This window comes from Myxocyprinus asiaticus, chromosome 7 (assembly GCF_019703515.2).
Source record: "Myxocyprinus asiaticus isolate MX2 ecotype Aquarium Trade chromosome 7, UBuf_Myxa_2, whole genome shotgun sequence".
In the NCBI taxonomy this organism is placed as follows: Eukaryota; Metazoa; Chordata; class Actinopteri; order Cypriniformes; family Catostomidae; genus Myxocyprinus; species Myxocyprinus asiaticus.
Genome location: NC_059350.1, coordinates 53,601,935 through 53,623,781, shown reverse-complemented (window position 1 = coordinate 53,623,781; position 21,847 = coordinate 53,601,935). Strand labels below are relative to the sequence as shown.

The 21,847-nt window shown below is 37.8% G+C and overlaps 2 protein-coding genes across 5 annotated transcripts in view; one reads left to right on the top strand and one right to left on the bottom strand.

The window, feature by feature from the left end:
• Window positions 1–21,847, bottom strand: part of LOC127443368 (runt-related transcription factor 1-like) — an 83,056-nt gene that overhangs the window by 10,961 nt on the left and 50,248 nt on the right. For 3 of the 4 annotated variants that reach the window (XM_051701892.1, XM_051701895.1, XM_051701896.1), the window contains 4 exons: window positions 20,413–20,669; window positions 19,322–19,478; window positions 9,586–9,690; window positions 2,566–2,733 (listed from right to left, as the gene is read on the bottom strand). In XM_051701892.1, coding sequence (XP_051557852.1) covers window positions 2,566–2,733; window positions 9,586–9,690; window positions 19,322–19,478; window positions 20,413–20,669 — 687 coding nt within the window. The remainder of the gene's footprint in view (window positions 1–2,565; window positions 2,734–9,585; window positions 9,691–19,321; window positions 19,479–20,412; window positions 20,670–21,847) is intronic. The other variant, XM_051701893.1, reaches the window with a different exon arrangement.
• LOC127443369 (uncharacterized) lies at window positions 2,742–4,995 on the top strand. The gene is made up of 2 exons (XM_051701897.1): window positions 2,742–4,619; window positions 4,831–4,995. Exon 1 carries the CDS (start codon window positions 3,888–3,890, stop codon window positions 4,566–4,568), a length of 681 nt encoding a protein of 226 aa, XP_051557857.1. The 5' UTR covers window positions 2,742–3,887; the 3' UTR covers window positions 4,569–4,619; window positions 4,831–4,995.

The following is a 21,847-nucleotide window of genomic DNA, read 5'->3' as shown; positions in this document are numbered from 1 at the left end:
CACACACACAAGTGGCTTTTAAAAGTATTCAGACACTTAAAAATGTCTGAATTACATTGTATTAGATAGCAAAATATCAAAGCAAGTGACATTTATTTGAAAGAAAGATAGGACTAGTTTGTTACATTTGAAATGATAAAACAATAGATATACAGTATAGTGTTGACATGCACTTTCATAACTTGTTATCTAATGCAATGACATTCTGACATTTTTCAAATGTGAAAACTTAAATTATACTTTTATCAGTTTTAGCAGTTTTATTATACATTTTTAGCAGTTAGGTTTGGAAGAATCTGGAAACTTTCTTGTGCTAATTTTTTGTGCTACAGTATTAATTTTTAATAAAGTAAAATGTGTTAAATTGAGCTGAGAGTACCTTTCACACAGGACACGTTATTGCATTAAAAACAGCTGGATAGAGTACAACAGGATTGAACAGAAGCTGAATAGCATGACTTTGGGCAATATTGTTTCACTTTTGCAACTCTGTGAAATTTCTTATCTCAGTTTTAATTGAAGCCATTTCTACATAAAAGGAGAGAATGTTTAAGTTTCGAGTTTTTGCCGTATGAAATATATCCATAAACAATTAAGGAGCAAAGAAATACTGTATTTGTGGAACTGCTGATTGTTATTGGAGCCTAAACTTTCCCTTGTAGTGCAAGTGTGTGTGTGTGTGTGTGTGTGTGGACATGCTCTGGCATGCTCGTCTAAGCTCCAATCAAAGGTGGCCTTGTTCTCTGTATTTGTTATGTCTGAGCGTCCGATGATGTGTGTTGTGTCCCTACTTCCCCCCCGTCACCTGCCAGGAAAAAGCAGAACCAATAACAAAGTGGCATACACACACACACACACACACACACTCACACACAAACACACCCACATACACTTCCACTACTCCCGAACCAGAAAATGCACTGGAAATGAATCACAAATATACACTTATGCAAATGCATCAAACAGGAGAGTTTGTGAGACATTCTGATCCATTTCACGAGATGAACATACTGTATTTTCACAGCATCAAAGTAATTACTTTGACTTCACTAATTACTCTAATGAGGTCAGTGACTTCTATAATTCTCTACAGTGAGTTTAGGAAGAATGAAAGCATAATGCACATAGTCAAACTAGAATAGAATAGAACAGAACAACAGAATAGAATCAGAAGGAAGCAAATCTAATTGAATAGACCAACAAAGCAGAAGAGAAAAAGTTAGAACAGAATAGAGCAGAGTTACAGAAAAGAATTGGATAAAACAGAATTGACCAAAGCAGAAGAAAAACAAATAGATTAGAAATGAATAGAACAGAATAACTGATCACAATAGAATAGAACAGAATAGAGCAAAAAAAAAAAAAAAAAAAAAACAGAATCAGAGAGAATCAAATCCAATCGAATAGAGCAACAAAGCAGAACAGAAAGAGATATAACAGAACAACAGAAATAATTTAATAGCATTGAATAGTACATCAAAGCAAACAAAAACAAACAGAATAGAATAGAACAACACAAGAGAATAAGAACCAAATAGAATAGATTAATAGACCAGAATAGAACAGAACCAGATAGAATAGAATAGAGCAACAGAAAACAATCGGATAGAATCAAGCAGAACAACAAAGCAGAATAGAATAGAATAGAATAGAATAGAGCAACAGAAAAGAACTGTATAGAACCAAGTAGAACAACAAAGCAGAATAGAGTAGAATAGAACAGAATAGAGCAACAGAAAAGAACTGTATAGAACCAAGTAGAACAACAAAGCAGAATAGAATAGAATAGAATAGAGCAACAGGAAAGAACTGTATAGAACCAAGTAGAACAACAAAGCAGAATAGAATAGAATAGAATAGAATAGAGCAACAGAAAAGAACTGTATAGAACCAAATAGAACAACACAAAGCAGAATAGAATAGAATAGAATAGAATAGAATAGAATAGAGCAACAGAAAAGAACTGTATAGAACCAAGTAGAACAACAAAGCAGAATAGAATAGAATAGAGCAACAGAAAAGAACTGTACAGAACCAAGTAGAACAACAAAGCAGAATAGAATAGAATAGAACAGAATAGAATAGAATAGAGCAACAGAATAATAATCGGATAGAATTAAGTAGAACAACAAAGCAGAATAGAATAGAATAGAATAGAGCAATAGAAAAGAATTGGATAGAATCAAGTAGAACAACAAAGCAGAATAGAATAGAATAGAATAGAATAGAATAGAATAGAGCAAAAGTAAATAATCAGATAGAACCAAGTAGAACAACAAAGCAGAACAGAATAGAACAGATAGAATAGAGCAACAGAAAATAATCAAATAGAACCAAATAAAACAATGAAGCAGAATAGAATAGAATAGAATAAAATGATGGACCAGAATAGAACAGATTAGAATAGAACAACAGAACAGAATCAGATGGAATCAAATCAAACTGAATAGAGCATCAAAGCAGAACAGAATAGAACAGAATGAGAAAAACAGATATGTGGCCTGCCCTAATATTGATCTTTGGTGTAAGTATATGATTAGACAGATATTTTTGAGGCTAACTCACCAGAAATCTGGCTGTGGGAGGGGCTGCTGAAGGGGGGTGTGTTGAGGGCGGGGCGGGGGTTGTGGGTGGGGCCGTGGTGTGGACTGCACCGCATGGCACTTCGCCTCAACTGCTCAGAGAAAGCTAATGCACTGGGCTTTACAGCTTCATCCGGCTTCTGGCGGTGCCCTGCACACACACACACACACACACACACACACACAAAACGGAGATGAGAGAAAGCGATTTTTGTTACCTATTGTCCATTTACAGAATCAAAACCATTTAAACACACAAAACAGCTATTACACAGGAATATTTCCTATGCTATACTATAATCTGACTACTACTACTACTACTACTTACACACACACACACACACACACACACACACACAGGCTACTGTATATCACACATATGACATTCTACTAATGCCCTAAATAACATGTGTCAGGGACTAGATGAGAGGAGACGAGAAGAGACAAGAGGAGACAAGATGAGAAAAGAGGAGAGAATGGGAGGAGAGAAGATGAAATGAGCAGAGAGAAGACAAGATGTGAGAATGAGAAGAAAGGATATGAGAGGAGGGAAGGGAATGAGGGCTAAGGAGATAAGATAAGAGGAGACAAAACGAGAGGAAAGGAGATTAAATAAGAGGAGACGATGAGAAGAGAACAGAAGAAAAGAGAAGAGAAGAAAAAAAGAGGAGAGGAGATGAAAAGAGAAGAGACAAGAAGAGAAGAGAAGAAAAGAGAGGAAGAGTTAGAAGTGTCTTGAGTAAGAGTCAGATTGGATTCCTACCACACCACCGCACCACTGACCACATTCACATGCTACACATGACAGTCAACCAGCATGTTTATCAAAAAAGCAAAGGTAAAATTTAAGCATGTTTTGTCGATTTAAAAAAATCATTTGATTCCATTTGGCATGATGGTCTATATTATACATTTCTACAATCCGGCATTGAGGGTAAAATGTACGACACTATCAAATCTATGTATTCGGACAACAGGTGCGGAGTTAAAATTGGCAATAAAAGAACAGAATTCTTCACTCAAGGGTGTGGAGTGAGACAGGACTGTAGTTTGAGTTTGCTCTGTAGGTGAGGTTTGGGGTCCACTCTGTCTGGCAGATTACTCTAGATGGGACAAACACCTCATAGTATTCCTGCATGCAGAATTCTGTAGAAACATTCTATGAGTTCAGAGAAGAACACCTAGTAATGGATGCCGGGCTGAACTAGTCCCCTTTGTCAGCTGTCTCTGAAACTCACAAACCCACTAACAACTAACAAACACCAGTTTCAGACCAGCACTGCTGAACAAAACCAAAGAGAAGATATGAGAAGAAAGGAGAAGAGAAGAGAAGAAAGGAGAAGAGAAGAGAAGAGAAGAGAAGAGAAGAGAAGAGAGGAGAAGAGAAGAAAGGAGAAGAGAAGAGAGGAGAGGAGAGGAGAGGCGAGGATAAGAGAAGAAAGGAGAAGAGAAGAGAAGAAAAGAAAGAAGAGGAGAAGAGAAAAAAGGAGAAGAGAGGAGAAGAGAAGAAAGGAGAAGAGAAGAGAGGAGAGGAGAAGAGAAGAAAGGAGAAGAGAAGAGAAGAGAAGAGAGGAGAGGAGAGGAGAAGAGAAGAGAAGAAAGGAGAAGAGAAGTGAAGAGAAGAGAAGAAAAGAAAGGAGAAGAGAAGAGAAGAGAGGAGAGGTGAGGAGAAGAGAAGAAAGGAGAAGAGAAGAGAGGAGAGGAGAGGCGAGGAGAAGAGAAGAAAGGAGAAGAGAAGAGAAGAGAAGAAAGGAGAAGAGAAGAGAGGAGAGGAGAGGCGAGGATAAGAGAAGAAAGGAGAAGAGAAGAGAAGAGAAGAAAAGAAAGAAGAGGAGAAGAGAAAAAAGGAGAAGAGAGGAGAAGAGAAGAAAGGAGAAGAGAAGAAAGGAGAGGAGAAGAGAAGAGAAGAAAGGAGAAGAGAAGAGAAGAGAAGAGAGGAGAGGAGAGGAGAGGAGAAGAGAAGAGAAGAAAGGAGAAGAGAAGTGAAGAGAAGAGAAGAAAAGAAAGGAGAAGAGAAGAGAAGAGAAGAGAGGAGAGGTGAGGAGAAGAGAAGAAAGGAGAAGAGAAGAGAAGAAAGGAGAAGAGAAGAGAGGAGAGGAGAGGCGAGGATAAGAGAAGAAAGGAGAAGAGAAGAGAAGAGAAGAAAGGAGAAGAGAAGAGAAAAAAGGAGAAGAGAAGAGAAGAGAGAAAAAGGAGAAGAGGAGAGAAGAGAAGAAAAGAAAGGAGAAGAGAAGAGAAGAGAGGAGAGGCGAGGAGAAGAGAAGAAAGGAGAAGAGAAGAGAAGAGAAGAAAAGAAAGGAGAAGAGAAGAGAAGAAAGGAGAAGAGAAGAGAAGAGAAGAGAAGAGAGGAGAGGCGAGGAGAAGAGAAGAAAGGAGAAGAGAAGAGAAGAGAAGAGAAGAGAAGAGAAGAGAGGTGAGGAGAGGAGAGGCGAGGATAAGAGAAGAAAGGAGAAGAGAAGAGAAGAGAAGAAAAGAAAGGAGAAGAGAAGAGAAGAGAGGAGAAGAGAAGAAAGGAGAAGAGGAGAGAAGAGAAGAAAAGAAAGGAGAAGAGAAGAGAAGAGAAGAGAAGAGAGGAGAGGCGAGGAGAAGAGAAGAAAGGAGAAGAGAAGAGAAGAAAAGAAAGGAGAAGAGAAGAGAAGAAAGGAGAAGAGAAGAGAAGAGAAGAGAGGAGAGGCGAGGAGAAGAGAAGAAAGGAGAAGAGAAGAAAGGAGAAGAGAAGAGAAGAGAAGAAAAGAAAGGAGAAGAGAAGAGAGGAGAGGAAAATTGAGGAGAAGAGAAGAAAGGAGAAGAGAAGAGAAGAGAAGAGAAGAGAGGAGATGAGAAGAAAGGAGAAGAGAAGAGAAGAGAAGAGAAGAAAGGAGAAGAGAAGAGAGGAGAGGTGAGGAGAAGAGAAGAAAGGAGAAGAGAAGAGAAGAGAGGAGAGGAGAAGAAAAGAGAGGAGAAGAGAAGAGAAGAAAGGAGAAGAGAAGAGAGGAGAGGAGAGGAGAGGAGAAGAAAAGAGAGGAGAAGAGAAGAGAGGAGAGGAGAGGAGAGGAGAGGAGAGGAGAAGAAAGGAGAAGAGAAGGGAAGAGAGGAGAGGAGAGGAGATGAGAAGAAAAGAGAGGAGAAGAGAAGAGAGGAGAGGAGAGGAGAGGAGATGAGAAGAAAAGAGAGGAGAAGAGAAGAGAGGAGAGGAGAGGAGAGGAGAAGTGAAGAAGAAAAGAAAGGAGAAGAAAAGAGAAGAGAAGAGAAAAGAAGAGAGGAGAAGAGAGGACAGGAGAAGAGAAGAGAAGAGAGGAGAGGAGAAGAGAGGAGAGGAGAAGAAAGGAGAAGAGAAGGGAAGAGAAGAGAGGAAAGGAGAAGAAAAGAGAAGAGAAGAGAAAAGAAGAGAGGAGAAGAGAGGAGAGGACAGGAGAAGATAAGAAAATAAAAGAAAGGAGAAGAGAAGAGAAGAGAAGAGAAGAGAAGAGCAGAGAGGAGAAGAAAAGAGAGGAGAAGAGAAGAGAAGAGAAGAGAAGAGCAGAGAGGAGAAGAAAAGAGAGGAGAAGAGAAGAGAGGAGAGGAGAGGAGAAGAAAGGAGAAGAGAAGGGAAGAGAGGAGAGGAGAGGAGAAGAGAAGAAAAGAAAGGAGAAGAAAAGAGAAGAGAAGAGAAAAGAAGAGAGGAGAAGAGAGGAGAGGACAGGAGAAGAGAAGAGAAGAAAAGAAAGGAGAAGAGAAGAGAGGAGAGGTGAGGAGAAGAGAAGAAAGGAGAAGAGAAGAGAAGAGAGGAGAGGAGAAGAAAAGAGAGGAGAAGAGAAGAGAAGAAAGGAGAAGAGAAGAGAGGAGAGGAGAGGAGAGGAGAAGAAAAGAGAGGAGAAGAGAAGAGAGGAGAGGAGAGGAGAGGAGAGGAGAGGAGAAGAAAGGAGAAGAGAAGGGAAGAGAGGAGAGGAGAGGAGATGAGAAGAAAAGAGAGGAGAAGAGAAGAGAGGAGAGGAGAGGAGAGGAGATGAGAAGAAAAGAGAGGAGAAGAGAAGAGAGGAGAGGAGAGGAGAGGAGAAGTGAAGAAGAAAAGAAAGGAGAAGAAAAGAGAAGAGAAGAGAAAAGAAGAGAGGAGAAGAGAGGACAGGAGAAGAGAAGAGAAGAGAGGAGAGGAGAAGAGAGGAGAGGAGAAGAAAGGAGAAGAGAAGGGAAGAGAAGAGAGGAAAGGAGAAGAAAAGAGAAGAGAAGAGAAAAGAAGAGAGGAGAAGAGAGGAGAGGACAGGAGAAGATAAGAAAATAAAAGAAAGGAGAAGAGAAGAGAAGAGAAGAGAAGAGAAGAGCAGAGAGGAGAAGAAAAGAGAGGAGAAGAGAAGAGAAGAGAAGAGAAGAGCAGAGAGGAGAAGAAAAGAGAGGAGAAGAGAAGAGAGGAGAGGAGAGGAGAAGAAAGGAGAAGAGAAGGGAAGAGAGGAGAGGAGAGGAGAAGAGAAGAAAAGAAAGGAGAAGAAAAGAGAAGAGAAGAGAAAAGAAGAGAGGAGAAGAGAGGAGAGGACAGGAGAAGAGAAGAGAAGAAAAGAAAGGAGAAGAGAAGAGAGGAGAAGAGAGGAGAGGACAGGAGAAGAGAAGAGAAGAAAAGAAAGGAGAAGAGAAGAGAAGAGAGGAGAAGAGATGAGAATAGAAGAGAAGAAAATAAAAGAAAGGAGAAGAGAAGAGAAGAGAGGGAAGAGATGAGAACAGAAGTGATGAGAAGAGAAGAGAGGAGAACAGAAGAGAAGAAAAGAGAAAAGATGATAATGAGAGGAGAGAATGAGAGATGATATGAAACAAGAGGAGACAAAGTGAGAAAAGAGAAGAGACAAAAAGAAACGAGGGAATGAGAGAAGTCAAAACAAGAGGAGAGAAGATTATTTCTCAAAATGAATTGTGCAGATGTTTTAAGATGAAGTGTGCAGAACTCTATGGAATAGTGTCACAGCTCCAGTAGAGGGAGTTTAGAGTTTAATACTTCACTGTAATTCTGCACTTTTAAGGCTTTTTTTATTTGAATATGTGTTTGAGGCGAGAGGTCTACTGACTCTGTCTCATGTACAGTAAAAGGAGACGTGTGTGTGGTTGTGTGTGACCTCACACAGAGACCGAGCAAGCATGCGGTATTAATGATCACAGGCGATGAGAGAAAAAAACCAAACGGGAAGCAAAAGGAAAGTCGCAGCTCGCAGCTGTGTGAATCCATCAGCTGCATTCATCCACACACACACGTCGACGCGCACGCGAGGGGAGGAAGTCAAGCTGAAATCAGAGAGCGAGTCTGAGCGCTTTGAAGACGAGGCCAGCGCATCCAGACACACAGACACGGAATATGTGGGATGGCGCCGCTCGACAGATTCCCGACCGGAATAACGGACCAGCGGGGAACAAACCTACAACGACCACCAACACGAGAGTACAGCATGATACACACTTATATAAAACCATGCTATAAAAACAGTCTTAATACCAGCAAGACAAACAAAAACTAGACTAAGATACACTTTGAAATTCAAACTCAACATTAATGACAGCAATAGCACATTAATGCTAATAAACCTAACAATTACGATTAGGGCTGTCAATCGATTTGTTTGCCACTTGCTTCGATATTTTGTTATCTAATACAATGAAATGCATGTATTAAGTGTGACTTGTAGCTGATGTAATTTCTGTGACACTAGCGCCACCGAATGGAATTACAAAAATAAAAAATGTTTTCTAAACAGCTTTCTGAATACGCCCCTTGTATGCTGTTGTTCAAACAGTCAGATAGTCCCGCCCCCAACTCACGCCATTGGTTGAGTAATGTTGTTGGGGCGGGTCTAAGCGGTTCGCTCAAAATAAACACAGGAATTTTTATAGTGCCACAGAGACACAGTGTTTACAGTTTTCAACTTATACTTGTCTGCATATTAAGCTGGGATTGAAGACAGTATTTTAACATACTTCAGCTATAAGTGTCCAAATACTTTTTGGGGTACTGTAATCACCTTATGCACCAGAGAAACTAGCATGCAGCCATCTTAAAGATTTGTCTCTGAACTTCCGTTCTAGCGGTTCAATATTGATTTCTATGGTGTTGCTGTCAAAGTGTAAATAACTAGCGAAGTGGATTTCCAGGTTATAGAGTAGTCATAAGCTATCATGAGTATTTTAAAGTGTTCAGGGGATGTCATAACAACTGGAAGCAGAGCAGGAAGATTTTAAAACACGAGTAAACTTCATTCATAAATACACAAGATCCTACAATCAAGCTGTGGACCTACTGATGTGCCTCTGTGCTCATTAAACTCCAAGAGATAACATAAAGTCATTAAAAACATCTCGTATGACACCTCTGACCATCTTCTCGTGTCATTCACCCATCGTGTTATAGTTAAGGTAAGCAGATTTTTTGAGTGTTAAACCGGGATGGGGAAGGGGTGCAACTATACACACACACACACACACACACACACACACACACACACACACACACACACACACACACATACATGTGAAAATATATTATTTACTTTATATTCCGTTTACAACAATTTTAATCACATTTAAGCCTCTAAAAAATGTAGGGTGACAAATTAATTATAAAAAGTACAATTGTAATTTTCTTTAATGTTGAATTTGCATGTGCAATAGTATGAGCTGTCACTGTTGGACTTTTCATACACATTTTAAACCAAATTATTAACAAGTTGAAACCTAAAAATTAAGCAGAATACACGTATAACAATTAAACGCTTGTATCATAAAAAGTGTAGTGTGTCATAGATGTCTGAATATGATCTGACAGTTCCAATTTACCTCCGCGGGTGTCAGAAAAACATTTAGAGTGACAGAAAAAACACCTCACGAGCATTTTCACGTAGGAAAAGGGTGCTGTAGATTCACACCATCAACTCTTGGTGAAAAACACTTTCTGTACTCCCACATGTAATCCATTTTGATAGACTTTTCTCAATAGCAAAGTTGAAAAGTAGAAAAGGGGCAGGGCTGAATAAGGTGAATATTGCATTAATACTGATGAGTGATCATAACTCACGGCGTGGCTCTCGGGGTCCGTCCACTGTTATCTTAATGGCTCTTTGATATGTGGCCACCTGAGGAGGGTTTGTGAAGACGGTGATGGTCAATGTGAAGCTCTTTCCTGAAAAACACAGATAAACACATGTCATTAAAATAGGTAAGACACATAGATATGCATTTGCTGAATCTATTTAGCATATTTATTTAGGATATATTTATTGCCACATGTAGTATGTACATGACTGACAACGCGGTTATGAGGCATACGCACAGAATGCATTCTTTGTTTATGTCTTTAACCCTTTAAGCTTTGCGGGCCTGTAAAAAAAATAATTGTCAAAATATTAATAACTACAGTCTTGACCAACACAAAATAGGTATCATTTGAAAGTTTATAAGCTGTACTTTACAATGCATGTAGACATTATGACCAAAACTGAACAAGTGCTTTGAAATTTGCAATCAGAAGTGTTCCGTTTTGATCATTTATTAAACATTTTGCACTGTTCATATTATTGTAATCAGTAAAAACATCAAACTGATCAAATAGCCATGTATCATATGTTATTGGAAAACTCTCAAAGAGTAAAATACAACCAGCCTATTATAAGTGTTGCTTACATGCTGCATTTTCGCTTATAAATTCACAAAATCCGAACATAAAATATCACATACTGTTACTTACAGGAAGTGATTATCTTTCAAACGAGTCCACACACAAGGTAATCAGATGCATAGATCATTAGATAATCCACATGAAGCACAATGTTACGTATGGTCACCAGGAGATGGCGCCAAATACATGACACAGACTCAATGATGACTCAAATGACACAGAATGAAACTCATTCTGTGAAATCTCATTACTAAAATCAGATCTGCATGCTATGCAAACCTTTAGTCATTGTTATGTTTGCATGTGTAATTAGTTCTTATGTACAATTATTATGTTTTATTTGTTTGCAGAGGCTTTTGGACACTATGATAAATTATTTTTGTAATTCTATAACTTTTGATTGTTATGTTGTATCAACACAAATTATTTCTCAGATACAGTTGACATGAACAAAACAAAAGCAGTTTTTCTGAGCCACCTTATTTACACTCAGAGATAAATAATGTCAAATAAAGAAAATAAGGGAAAAAAGGACATTTTTGGCTCAATTTGTTTTATGATTTTCAGCAGTTTCTTAGGCTGAGAGTCTCAGAATGTATCATAATCTATATCATTAAAACATGTGGAAAGTTTCTTTACAATGATACCAAACACTTGACCCTCCTTGTTTTTTTGTTTTGTTTTCTGTAGAGTTATAAGCCTTTAAATTTGGGTATGCCACTGAAACAGGAAATCTTTAAAAACACCTTCAGAGCTTAAAGGGTTAAAGGCACAGAGTTGAGAAAGTACAGCCGAGTCCCAGGCCAATGACCAGGTCATGTGACTGCGTCCCCAAATAAACAGAGGATGGTATGGTGACCAAAATAATACAGTGAGATATCAAGAGGAGCCACAGTATAAAGTCAGACAGAATTCACTCCTCATAAACATACACATGTACAGACAGTCTCAAATATACAGCACACACACATGCATGTGTATACAGATCCACTTGTAGACACCAATACATCCTCTGATTAGAACCAAAAGGTTGAATCTCGCAATACCTATCAAGAAAATGTCTGGGTCACATTCCCCAAAATCAACAGAAAAAAATCACGCCTATATATATATACATATTGCAAAATTGGACTAACAGACCTTGATTACGCCACTGTAGCTCAACATCGGCCAGCATGTACACATGTCAATTGGACCACAATTGACCTGAATGTTGTGGGTACTGGGGTGTGTACCCATAATTCCTCATGCTATGTAACTCATCGCAATGACGATGAGATAGACTCTAGGAAGATGGCAGCTTGTGTGTCAAAGGCGGGTTTGAGTTACACGCTACTAAACGGGCCTAACCATTCCAGCCAACGCAAGTTACAGTTACACATGCACATGCTTGTTGTGATTCGACCAGAAAAACAGAGCTGGGAGAAACTCCAAGCTGTTCCCAAAAATCTCCTAGATTAACCCCACACACAGATGTGCGCACACAAAAAACACACCCACAAATACAAGCCGCACTAAGGATCAGCACTTGAATCCGACCACACGCAATCCGGCGATGCCAGGTGCTATTCTGAGTGCAGTCGCTGTGACAACACACTCTACTTCTGTCTGTAATGATCTCACCTCACACACATACACACAATCACTAACATTTATACGTAAACAGCCGCATTTATCTGTAAATAATCACATCTGTGCAAAACTTACATCTTGTTGCTCATAAACAGCTTAACTACAACATACCATGGTAGTACTGTGATTTTGGACATGTACGATGATAATACAGTGGGTTTTTTTTAGTACCTTGGAGTAAAATGGTACGTGTCAAAGTACCATGTATTACCATGTTTTTATGCGTGTTACCATGGCAATACCATGATTTTTTTTGCACTTAGTACCACATAGAGTATCATGGTAATACTGTGTTTTTGGACATGTACCATGATAATACAGTGGTTTTTTTTTTAAGTACCTTGGAGTAAAATGGTATGTGTGAAAGTATCATGTATTACCATATTTTTATGCCTATGTTACCATGGTAATACCATGATTTTTTTGCACATGGTACCACGTACAGTATCATGGTAATACTGTGTTTTTGGACATGTATCATGATAATACAGTGTGTTTTTTTTAAGTACCTTGGAGTACGATAGTATGTGTGAAAGTACCATGTATTATCATGTTTTTATGGATACGGTACCACAGTAATACCATGATTTGTTGCACATGGTACCATGTACAGTATCTACAATACTGTGTTTTTGGACATGTACCATGATAATACAATGTTATTCTTTGAAGTACCTTGGAGTACGATAGTATGTGTCAAAGTACTGTGTTATTATTACCATGTTTTTGAATATGGTACCACGGTAATACCATGAATTTTTTTTTGCACATGGTGCCATGTCCCATGGTAATACTGTGTTTTTGGAAATGTACCATGTTTGAAAGTACCATGGTATTACTGTTTTTTTGGGCATCGCACTATGGCAATACCATATTTTTGGACATGTAGCACCATAATAATACCAATGTACTCTATGAAGTACCTTGATGTACCATGTAAATATCATGATATATGAATATGGTGATCATTTAGTACCATGGTATATATATAAAAATACCATACAATTATATTTGGTCATGTATTATGGTAAAACCATGGTATATTTACAAGTACATTGGAGGACTATGTAAATCCAAAGATTTTAGAATCACTCAGTACTGTGGTATATCAAAGTACTATGGTAACAACACAGGGTCTATATGAGTTTTAAGATATAAGGACTCTCGTACCAAAAAGGAAAATTACCAAATACAAAACAGACAAACATACAAACACACACTCATACTGTGTCCTAGTGCTTTGGTGTCTAGATGGGACACGTTCAGTCTGAGAGAAGCAGAAACTCACTGTCCTCAGAACCAGAAAGTGCATGCCATTTCTCAAGGGACGTCCCCACACACAGTTAGTGTGTATGTGTGGGGAACATTTGCTTATATTTTGTTAATTAGTGTGTTGGTGGGTATGGTGTGTATACATGGAGAATAGGTCAAATTAACACAACAAGAACGTGTATTTTGTGTAAATGTGTCTCAGAACGGCATACTCAAAAAAATACATTTTTAAGCAGGATTTGTGTCTTGTTTTCCAGTAAAAACATCTAAACATCCTTAAAACAAGATCAATGTAATTAAGAAGCCAAATTAAGACGTACTGTCAGAGAATATACCAGTATGCTGAATTAAGTCAATTTGTTTCTTCTTGTTTAAAGCATAAATCTCGCTAAATCTTGTTTTAAAAAAAAAAAACAACAACAACAATTTCCAGTGGGGTAATGAAAATATACATAATTGAAGATAGATTCTCTGAAAAAAAGTCCTAATGTCGTACATAATTTTACTTTTTATGTAAATGTATCTTGTTTTCAGGATATTTAAACAAGAATAAAAATACTGATTAAGATGATTTTTTGCAGCTCAAGTGACTCAACAGCCTGCGATGCTGCAAAACAACTAAGATAGACGGATTTAAAAAGAAAGACACACAGATGCAGTCTTTGTTGTCTTATCTACGTTTTAACTGATCAAAAACCATAAGTACTCCAGCAGAGTAGCAACACAGAGTGTGTAGATGTGTGTGTGTGTGTTCGTAGTTTACATTTCTCTCTTACTCAAGACACTCTCTAGATTTTTTTTAACCCACACTCTTTTCCGGCACTAACCCTAATCACTTCCATCACTGTAGAGTGCAGCTGCTTTCTGCCACTAATACACACACACACAACATAAGCATCGCTCTGATAAACAACAGTCTGTGTGGATGTGCATGTCTGAAATGCACTAGTGTGTGTACATTCTGCACGACACAAGTATGTTCATGCAGCAGAATTGAACAAGTTTAGTTTAGTGATCTGAGAAAAACATTTATATATTTCTTTGTATACATTGGTGGGTGGGGGGGGGGGGGTGGGTAGTCTACAAACTCACAAACACAAAGATACCATACACACAGTTCTCCATTTTCAATACATACAGACTACAATCAAAGCACATAAGCACACCTGGACCAATTACCGACTTAGTTCCCAAATCCCGTCTTTTTCTCTATTATACATGTGTGATCAAATGAAGACACAGATAAGAGGGAATGGAATAAATGAGTGGGTTAACATTTGTGTTTTTATCTCAGGTCTGGGCATGTAGGTTAAAGGGAGTAGTGTTGGCATTGAGGGCTATATCAGCTAAATCATAATGGGCTTAGGATAGAGCCTTGCGGGACACCATATTTCCCAGAAGATGTGTGTGTGTTTGCGTGTCTGAGTGTGTCATCAGACACAGTCACACTGTTGACTAACTACTCTGTCATCACAAAAGCGGGAAGATACACTCATTACAAATACTGTGTGCTACTTCAAACCAAAGTTGTTTTTGCAACCAAGTAACAAATCACATATCTCTGCACCAGAACATCGCAGAGACTTCCGGTTTCATTCATTTGACTCAGGGTAGCAAGAAGCCTTTTGAGTATAACCTTGGTAACTGCCTAGCAACTAGATAGGGTTACCCTAGCAACCAAGTAGGAAAACACATCTATCTATCTATCTATCTGTCAATATGTCTGTCTGTCTGTCTGTCTATAAACTTTCAGACTAGGATTTTTCAAGCCAACCTAAAGTTTGTCCACAATCTAGTTAGGTTGGCTTGGGAAAGTTGTTTTTGTGGCCTCAGTATTTATTTTTCCACGAGACACATTTATAGACACATTTTGCCTGCAGTGATTTTAAATATCCAAAATATGGGCCACAAAATTGACAGATATGATTTGTGCAAAATATCGTAGCACACTAGTGTCAGAATTGCAGGTCGACTGAGTTTCGATTCAGTCAGTCCTTAAAGTTATCTGACTTTCATAACATATCTATGGAGAAATTTACAATTCTTGTTTACTATAATTCCTTGAACACAATTCACAAATCATAAAAATTATTGACTAAAAATGTCTTTGAAATGATGTCACCACTGTTAGAATATAAATTAAAACATTAACCAGCACGATAATGCAATACTGATAAATAAATGCTGTGAGGTTGGGGCGGGACTATCTGTTTGCCCAACCAATGGCAGATGGGAGAGTTGTTTGGGAAACCTATTTGAACACATTATTCTGCAATTGAACCTCCGTGTGTGTGCTCCACCACCCTTGGTTACCATTGCTCGCTCTGACAAGCTTTACAGAACCTCCCTTAGGAATGAATGGGAGATTGCTGTGACTGGCACGTTTTTTGGCTAAATATTCCCATACACTAAATGGATAATATTCTTACGTGGGCTAGTATAAGAGACTGACATTGCAAAGCATATTTATCAGATTTGTTTTGTAAAAGAAATGGTTAAATTACACAGTAATATGATTGAAAACTGTGGAGATGATGAATCAGAATTGAGGCAAAGGATCATCACAGTCACTCGAAAAGAGAAAAGCGTCATTTCACGTCAATTACACACCTGATAACATTAGTGTAAGTAAACAGTACAGTCTATAATGTCTCATGACACACTTACTGAGATGCTGTGAACACTTTACATGACCTGAATTAATACAGAAATTAATTAATGTTAAGTTATAAGATTTAATTTACCTTGGAGCAAATGTAGGTGTCCTTGCTGATGTTTTAAATGTTAATTGGGGAATAAGGGCTGACACATAGTTAAACCCATTGCATGCTCTTCTCAAGATTTATTTAAAGACTTTAAAAAAAGGAAGAAAAATCATTGCATGTATCCTCTCTGGGTACCTCGTTTCACTATTACAACAAGTTACATAAATCGTCGCATTTCTACAGAGACAGTTATGCATTACTGTGGTATACAGTAGCTCCGCCCCAAACCACAGTTAAACAGTCAGATGGTTGTTCAAAGGGCTGAATATGGTCTGGATGCTAGTGTACATAGAGGCTTGTGTTTTAAATAGATAACAGTAGTATTTGACTGCACCTGTTTTTGTCTGATGGTCGAACGGACGCCTATCAGACGAAACAGAAGTGGCAGGTAATGAGTGTAACGGTCTGTGCAGCATCAAACACACACTGCATTTACTGAGTGCGTACATACAGACACACTGCCCTTAACATTTCTTTGTCACGACTCAGTGGCATGCCAACATCAGCTGTGTTTCCTGCATACTGTATGTGTGTCTGTTTACTTGGATATACTTTAGGGGACAAAACTGTTAGCTAAATCAGCAAAAAACTCCCTTTACGGTCATGTGGGGATGTAAATGGGGGGAATTCACATGGGTTAAAGTGCAATTTTTTTTGCATGCTCTGTCAGCGCTGGTTTAGTGCCCGATTCACTAAAGGAATAATGCAGATCAGACAGTGGTGCAAACGCGCACACAAAACTCACTGTTGAATGCAATTTGCACGTGCAATTCTGATCTTGCCGTCCGATACTGAGCACTATATAGCGGAGGATGCAGCAGACCTGACACACTTTAACAAGACTGAACGGCATCATTGTGTCTTAAACATGCTGAAAGTGCACTTGACTACACCGCGCATCTGAATATATGCCAGTTTTTAACGCTCTTCTCTTTCATTTAATCATTATTTGAAGAATTACTGCTGATATGATTGAAAGAAAATGTACACAACCATCTCCTTTAAATAAAATTCCTTTTACCGCCTGATTTCATTTGGCATGAAGTTAATTGTGCAAGGCATTTTCTGTGAAAGAAGTGCAATCTATAATAAGCCTAATTTACATAGAAAGGAGGCTTCTTTGTGCGGAAAGGAATTTCAGTGCTATATTGCGCCTATTTAAACTAGATTGTGGGTGGATAGTGAATAAGACACAGGTTTTTGTGCTGAAATACCACACTGAAAACCCTAATAAGTTGACTCTACTCAATTGATTGAGTAAACTCATTCCCTTAAATGAACTGAGTAATGGCATCTCCAAAACTTGTTAATTAATTACACTTAAACTGGTGATCATACAGAATGAACTTAACTGTTTAAGTTAAGGGAACGAGATGCAATTAGATTAGATTTGTTGTTTCAACTTAATAATTTTGGTTGAATTGACTCATATTTAGGTCATACAATAACAGCTTAAATAATGAAGCTTATACCTAGGACTGTCAATCAATTAAAAATTTTAATCGAATTAATTACATGGTATGCCGATTAATTAATCAAATTAATCGCATACACAAATATTTGCTGAGAAACCCCCTCAAATAACAATAATTCAGTATATTATGATTAAATCATTATAAATAGTTATATTTAAATTTTTAATAATATATCTATTGTAAAAATTATAATACAGATAATTAAAATCTGCATTAAAAATGACAATACAGGAAGTGGCTTTAGAATGCAATAAATTGTTTATTTTCATATTATTGAACATAAGTCAGTCATTGGCCTACAGTTCACAGCAATCCACTTTGCAATTGAATTCGTCAATCAGTCCAAGATTTATTATAAGTGCTTGTTTAAGGACGCGTCAGTGTATACCTGCATCAGACGGATGCTTCGAGAGCATCTCAGTTGCGTTGCGTCATAAACGTAACATTTTTAGGCTGCTGTGTGATGTTAAAGTTTAAAACATGAAATCCCTGTGTTCGAATTTGCGCTCCATCAAGCTTTGTTTGAATGCAAGAACGTGTTGTCTGCTCTCGGTGGGTGTGGTTTGTCCTCTGTTGCGTTGCCTATACAGCGTGTTTCGCTTACTGCCCCTTGGAGAAAACAGGTGGTACTACAAGCTTGAATTACGGTCCGGGGACATGATTAATTCCGTTAATTTCTTTAATGCATTATTTTAATTTATTTCTCCACAGAAATGCATAGACACCTGTACTTCAGTTGCACATGGAGAACTGAGATATAACATAAGTAAATAATTCAACTGTGGCATTGTGGGTATTTCCCATATACTCAATTTTGTACTAAGAGTTATTAACACTTAAAGTCTTATGTCTATGGATTTTTAAGAAAAATAAGTTCAAGGAACTTAAATATTTGAGTTATGAGCCAGAAACTTGACATTTCAAGTAATGTTTAATTAAGACCAATAGCGTAGGTTTGGTTTGAAAGTTGGTAGGGACATTGCAAGGAGGATAATATTTAAAATGTTGCTATTAAGGAAATGTGAGAACGTTAGTCTGGTAATATAGGTAAAATAACATTATTTTCTCATACAACAAGCCTCATTTGACCAGTTTTCTCTCTCTCTCTCTCTGAAGAAAAAACAGGTTTAGAACTAAAATGTTTATATTGTTAATATAATATGACATTGTTAAAATAATGTTAAAAAAACTACACGTGCAAAGTTACTTCTCAAGTTAGACGAATTACGGGGAGAATGGAGTATTCACACCACTTTAGGTTTTTACCCACTTTCTGCTTTACAACTTCCCTCACTCCCACAGACTTTTTTTCTCATATTGCCAACCCAAACCAGTTATCTGTGCAGTTATACTAGCATCAATGCAAAACTCAGTACGTTTGTTTTTTACTTAGACAATAAACATTTGTACGCAAAAAGTATGCTTAATTAAATCTATTATTTTTAAGCATTAGATCTAAAATACATATAGAAATTTGTCCTTGCAATCTCCAGAAAATGATACTAAAAACCTTTATGCAGTAAATCGCAAAAGACTGTGATTGGTGCATCCTGAACAGCGCTGAGAAAAGTAACGTGGCAATGTTGTTTATACGCTGCTTCCGAAGAGGCTGGACAGCAATTTACACATGAAAATGAAACTGAGAAACTTTAATAGTCATTAAAATTACCATTAAAATAAAAACATAGTTTAAAGTTAAAGGATTTTTATGAGGTAAAATTGCCCAAATGTTGGTCGGGACACTTCCGATTTTCTAAAAGTTGCTATCATCCCTACCTAAATCTACGCCTATGATTAAGACAATTCGATTTTTCCAGTAATGGCAACACAAGTGTTTACGCGCAAAAGTGGCGCAACTTTTTAATAAATTCACCCCATAATGTTTTATGCCACATTCATGTTTTTGGTGTTCATTAAGGGGAAGGGTTTAGGTTGGAAGAACAGAAGAATTATATTCTAATATATATTGTATAGATTATTTTTCTTGCTAACCTCTTCCACTGCGGCCGACAAATCTCAGGTCGTTAAACCGGGCAACTTGGTTCTTGATGGTAGCCGTGGCGTTACGAAGCTCTGCAGAGTAATTCTCATCATTTCCAGCCATCACTGTGACTACTGTGCCATCAGGGATATCCCCGAGGGCAACTACCTGTCATCGGAAGAATGAGGAAGAAAGGAAAGATATGTGAAAACCAGTGTATTACATCACAACTGTATCTTAAAAAACAAACCAAAAATACAACGTGCAATTATAACTCTATACATATTGCAAGATAAAACAAGGGAACAAGAAACTGTAAAATAAATAACAAATATGATAATAAATAGGATAGAAAATAACATGCAACAACAGCTATAATATCTGTGATCAATAACAAGCAGGAACTACAATGAATTGTTTTAATAGCCTACAGAATATAGGATTTGTGAACTGTTGAAAAATCTGAACCTTATTGAAATGGAATTATGCATTAGTAATTTGATTCATATTAAACTTGCTCTATATGGGCAGATGTGATATTGAAAATAAATGCAGACAACATTCAAATCCTCTTTGTACTGCCCTGCGTCACACTTACCAAGCAATATCTTTACATCTAAACTAAATAAGCAGGTTATTTGCATATTAACCGTAACTGCCAGTGCATTCTTAACCAGCCGGGAGAAGATGAGCCCCTTTGTTTTGGTGCAAATCAAGCCTCACAGCACTTTTAGTGTTTTGGCTTTGGCAAGACTGGATGGTTCACATTTTTGCCGTCATTTGCCAAATGCGAAAAATGACGATGAAAGAAGTTTCGGTCACCCACGATGATAGGAGATCAACAACAATTACAAAGGCTCCCGAGGCTCCCCCCCATGCAACATGCTAGTTAACTGGCTGATATAGTCAAGAAATGTGATTATTCCGAATTAAGCTTAGTTTAGTATGTTTACTCTGCTTTAACACACTTTAGAGCACAAAAATGTAACAACTCCTAACAATGCAATGTTAACGCCTTATCAGTAATAACAGTTCCTTACATGGTTTATTTATGTCGTTTAACGCGAACATTCAAAGCAAACAGAAGTCGGTCGTCCAGTACCTTGAAGGCGATGGGCAGGGTCTTGTTACAGCGCCAGTGTGTGGGCAGGACGGAGCAGAGGAAGTTGGGGCTGTCAGTGCGCACCAGCTCTCCTGGGTGGTCCGACAGCACCTCTACCATGCTCCGGTCAGCCATACGCAGTTTGCCCACCAGGGCGGCGCCGCTGCTCTCCTGAGCCCCCAGGGGCAACCCCTCATTCATCTTCCCCGAGCTCAGGGTGGTCGAGGGAGGCGTAAAGCGTCGCCCAGGCGCAGGTTCTGCAACACAAAGCAAATTTGATATCGACATGCGTTATTATTCACCTTTTCAAGTAAAGCACGCTTTAAAAAGTGTACAATAAGTAAATCAGGTATGTTTTTCTTTTTATTATTATTTTAAATGGATAGTACTGCCTCTAAAATCTGATTGCATTTGTTAAAACAGGAATGCTCAGATCAATTGAGTTTCACAGATTTTTACCGTTTGTGACATTTTTGCATTTTTATATTTTCTGTAAACACTGCTTCAAAAGGCGTCATATACAGTAAATAACGCTTTCTACTTACAGATTAAATAACTATATTACCTGGTGGAAGAATTGTTTATACTGAAAAACACCCACATTACGCTATTTACACTACTGCACTTTTACAGCACAATTTCTCATTTTACACATACACTTTGGCAATAAAAACACATTTTTGTCACGCTAATAAAGCGCTAAACTATTTAAATATATAGTTGTTTTAAAGTTTTGAGCAACTTCTTATGGTGTTACCCCAATTGACTTCCTCGGAGGTGCATGAAAGCATTAAAAGTCTGACAGCGGGCGTGGCCTGCAGTCATTCAGCCAACGACAATCGTGCGGTTAAATGCGACTTTAGCGGAGCTGCGCACAACGACCTGCGCCATAGAGGATCCGTCTAAAAAAAACACATTTTCGGACGGGATGCGCAAAAAAGGGGTTCTTAAATTAAACACTCAGGACAGTCTCTTGTCCTGATCAGTGTTGGGTAAGTTACTCTAAAAAAGTAACTAGTAATTACATCTTCTACAGTGTAATTAGATTACTGTACTGTACTAATTACTCTGTCTGAAAAGTAACTGCATTACTTATTACTAATTACTTTCTAAAACCCTGATCATCCTCGACCAGATGAAAAATACAAGGATAATTCTTTCAAATAAATCAAATAAAATCTAATAAATTATTCATGAACTGGCCAAAGAATTTAAAGGGACGGCGTTAAATTAGAAAACACATTTTAACATTAGATGTTAAATTTGTACGATTTTAAATTCACTATTGTTTTAAATAGAATTGTTCTATAGACTATACAGTATTTAACACAATTATATCAGAAGTAACTGTAGTTAAATTACTGAAACATTAAGAGTAATCCCTTACTTTACTTTTATCAATGAAAAAGTAATTTAATTACAGTAATTAAGTACT